Here is a 3,311-nt window from a genome sequence, read left to right as displayed (position 1 = left end):
GAGCCAAAACTGCACATGCAGGGCTCATGGCTGTATGTGCGGGAAGCACAGTCGCACGTGCGGAAAACATGGGAGGCAGAAGTTAGCTTTCTAAAATAAAAGCACTTACAGGCTGCACGTGCGACACACCCCTCCGCACGTGCGGGAATAGGGGAAAATTTCTGCTGTCTTTTTATACTTCTTTCGACCTTTTGAACCTGTGTATTTTATGCCTCCAAAATACTTAAAAATGAATGGGAAGTAAACGTAATGAAATAAAGATAAAAGACAAGAAACTAAGAAAAGGAATGCATTACTTATCAATTTATGTGTGGGATGTGTAGGTCACTCATCGGAAGAGACTGCTACACGACTGGATCATTGTGAGTAATAGTAGTGTAAGAATATATTCACTTGTATTTGTTTTGATGCGATAATGCGTGATTCTCTGAAATTATGTCTTATTCGAATAAATGAGCTACAAGAATTAGGATATGGTATATGGGCATGAGATGTGACGTATTCATTGGGCCCACGGCCGTTCTGTATTCATTGGGCCTGAGGCCGTTCTGTATTCATTGGGCCGGAGGCCATTCTATATATTGGGCCCGAGGTCGTTCTGTATTTGTTGGGCCCGAGGCCATTCTGTATATTATTGGGCCCGAGGTCGTTTTGTATTTATTGGGCCTAAGGCCATTTTGTTATTGTTGGGTCCGAAGTCGTTCTGTTATTATAATTCAGTCCGAGGCCGTTTTGAAATATATTAATGAAAAGGACATACATTTATTACGTACACATTTTGCAAGACACATGCTCGTTTATATGATTTATTATATTATTATTATGCACTGAACCTGGCTCATTTTGTATTTATGTATGTTTTGTAGGTGGTCAGCTTAGGAGACAATCTTAGGTCAGCCTCAGGCACCTTTTGTGGACATTTTTGGTTAAACCCAAATGGAGTCATTCTGTTTCCTAAGGAGCTCAATGCCAATTTTTTTGTAAAATTTTTTTTTTGATGGCTTTGTTGATCATTTGGCATGTATGTAGCTTATGGAGTTCTTGACTACCTGTTTGTACATATGGCTTGATAGCATTTATTTTTGACCTGTGCATGTGAACTTCTCCAAAATCCAGAAGAAGTGTAGATCTTGGCATATAGGCATTAATCAATGGACGATCTTTCATTTAATTGCTTCCGCTTTAAGCCCTATTCCCAAATCAATTATATTATTTAATGTTGTTTTGAGGCCTTTGTGCGGGCCAGTCATGACCTAAACTTTTAGGGACAGGTCTGGGTCATGACACAAGCACAAGACCCCTTGGAAGAAGTTAACCTAGGTGAAGGTTCAGCACAACAACCTACCTATATCAGTGCTTCGTTAGATCCTAATGACAAGGACTAGTTGTTGGTTGTATTAAAACAATATAAGGATTGCTTTGCTTGGTCTTATAATGAGTTTCTTGGATTAGACAGGTCATTAGTGGAACATAGGCTCCCTATGAAGCCTAACTTCAAGCCACACAAACAGAAACCAAGACGGATGAGCCCTGAAGTGGTTCAGAAAGTGAGGATTTTGTCTATGATGGATGGGCATTCTGGTTACAACCAGATCTGCATTGTAGAGGAGGATGTCCACAAGATAACATTTAGGTATCCTGGAAATATTGGCACCTTTAAATGGGTGAAAATGCCATTTGGTCTAAAGAATGCTGGGGCAACATATCAGAGGGCAATGAATACTATCTTTCATGATCTTATCAGAGGATACCTAGAGTGTTACATTGATGATATTGTTGTAAAGTCCCATTCTATGGAGGAACACTTGGTTCACTTGGTAGCAACTTTCAAAAGAATGAGAAAGTTCAAGTTGAAGCTTAATCCTCTCAAATGTGCTTTTGGTATATTAGCTGGAAACTTCTTGGGTTATGTAGTGCACAAGAAGGGAATACAGATTGATCAGAATAAAGCCAAAGCCATCATTGAGGGCAAACCTCCATCAAGTAAGAAAGAATTACGAAATTTCCTTAGTCAGGTTAATTTTCTTCGAAGATTTATTTCTAACACTGCAGGGAAAACTAAAGTATTTTCTTCTTTGTTAAAGCTGAAAAATGAAGAAGAGTTTGTGTGGACAACAGAGCATCAAGCTACTTTTGAAGGAATTAAAGCCTACTTGGCCAAGCCTCCAGTGTTGATGCCACCAAGGAGAGATAAGCCATTGAAGTTATACATTGCTGCAGCAGAAGATTCATTAGGAATTTTCCTAGTGCAGGACAATGAAGAAGGCAATGAGCAAGTAGTTTATTACCTTAGTAGGTTTTTAAATTCTTGTGAATGTAAATACTCAGCTATAGAAAAGCTGTGCCTTGCATTGTACTTTGAAGAAATGAAATTAAGGTATTATCTTTTGTCTACTGTTGTCTTGGTAGTTACAACCACAGACTTGGCTAAGTACATCTTATCTATACCTATGCTGAGAGGAGGAATTGACAAATGGATATTAGCTCTTTCAGAGTTTCATCTAGAATATGTCCCCCAAAAGGCAGTAAAAGGGCAGATTTTGGTTAAGTTTTTGGCCAATCATCCATGTCAAACAGAGAGCCAAGAAATAATGGATCATGCTCTAGTTAATATTGAGCCATGGCAAATGTGGTTTGATGGATCAAAAGCCGATGATCTGGTTGGAATTAGTGTTATCATTAAGTCATCACAAGGGGTAGAAACCACACATGATTTCCGAGTTGATGAAACTATTTGTTCCAATAATCAAACTGAATATGAAGTTTTAACAATGGGACTTGAGATACTCATTGGATTACAAGCTCATGCAGTTGATATATTTGGGGATTCCCAATTGGTAATCAACTTGTTCCAATAATCAAACTGAATATGAAGTTTTAATAATGGGACTTGAGATACTCATTGGATTACAAGCTCATGCAGTTGATATATTTGGGGATTCCCAATTGGTAATCAACTAAGTAAAAAGAATCTTCAAATGTCAAAACGCAAGCATGTTACCATATTATGTTGCTACACTATATTTGCTTTCTCAGTTTCAGATAGCCAATGTGACTTATATCCCAAGATTCATGAATCTTAAGGCCAATGATATAGCTCAAAAGGCCTCGAATTTCAGAAGAAAGGGAAATACCCAAGTGGACATAAGTCAGGCAACATATCAAAAGTTAGTATTGCCTTTGGCTAAAAGGGGTATCATGGTAGAAGTTAACCAGAATAACTTAGAAGAGCATGATCAGAGACATCCAATCATTCAATATTTAACTGGCCCTTCTTCGAAGGTCAGCAGAAAAATTGAATTACAGTTTAT

General features: G+C 38.1%; 1 protein-coding gene across 1 annotated transcript; it reads left to right on the top strand.

Moving 5' to 3' along the window:
• Positions 1-1,523: 1,523 nt before the first annotated feature.
• Positions 1,524-2,858, top strand: LOC145821678 (uncharacterized). Its single transcript, XM_082918228.1, has 3 exons — positions 1,524-1,664; positions 2,085-2,292; positions 2,410-2,858. Exons 1-3 carry the CDS (start codon positions 1,524-1,526, stop codon positions 2,856-2,858), a joined length of 798 nt encoding a protein of 265 aa, XP_082774354.1.
• Positions 2,859-3,311: the final 453 nt, after the last annotated feature.

Source organism: Camellia sinensis, chromosome 3 (genome assembly GCF_055761805.1).
Source record: "Camellia sinensis isolate YWXY chromosome 3, ASM5576180v1, whole genome shotgun sequence".
NCBI lineage: Eukaryota > Viridiplantae > Streptophyta > Magnoliopsida > Ericales > Theaceae > Camellia > Camellia sinensis.
The sequence above is the reverse complement of the archived record's forward strand: the minus strand, read 5'-3'. Positions and strand labels throughout refer to the sequence as shown.

Excerpts from the sequence above, each read along its gene's own strand:
- LOC145821678 (XM_082918228.1), top strand. The coding sequence starts at position 1,524 with ATGAGCCCTGAAGTGGTTCAGAAAGTGAGGATTTTGTCTATGATGGAT. Across the intron at positions 1,665-2,084 it reads ATATTGGCACCTTTAAATGG|CTGAAAAATGAAGAAGAGTT; the intron begins GTGAAAATGCCA and ends TCTTTGTTAAAG. Across the intron at positions 2,293-2,409 it reads GCAAGTAGTTTATTACCTTA|TTACAACCACAGACTTGGCT; the intron begins GTAGGTTTTTAA and ends TTGTCTTGGTAG.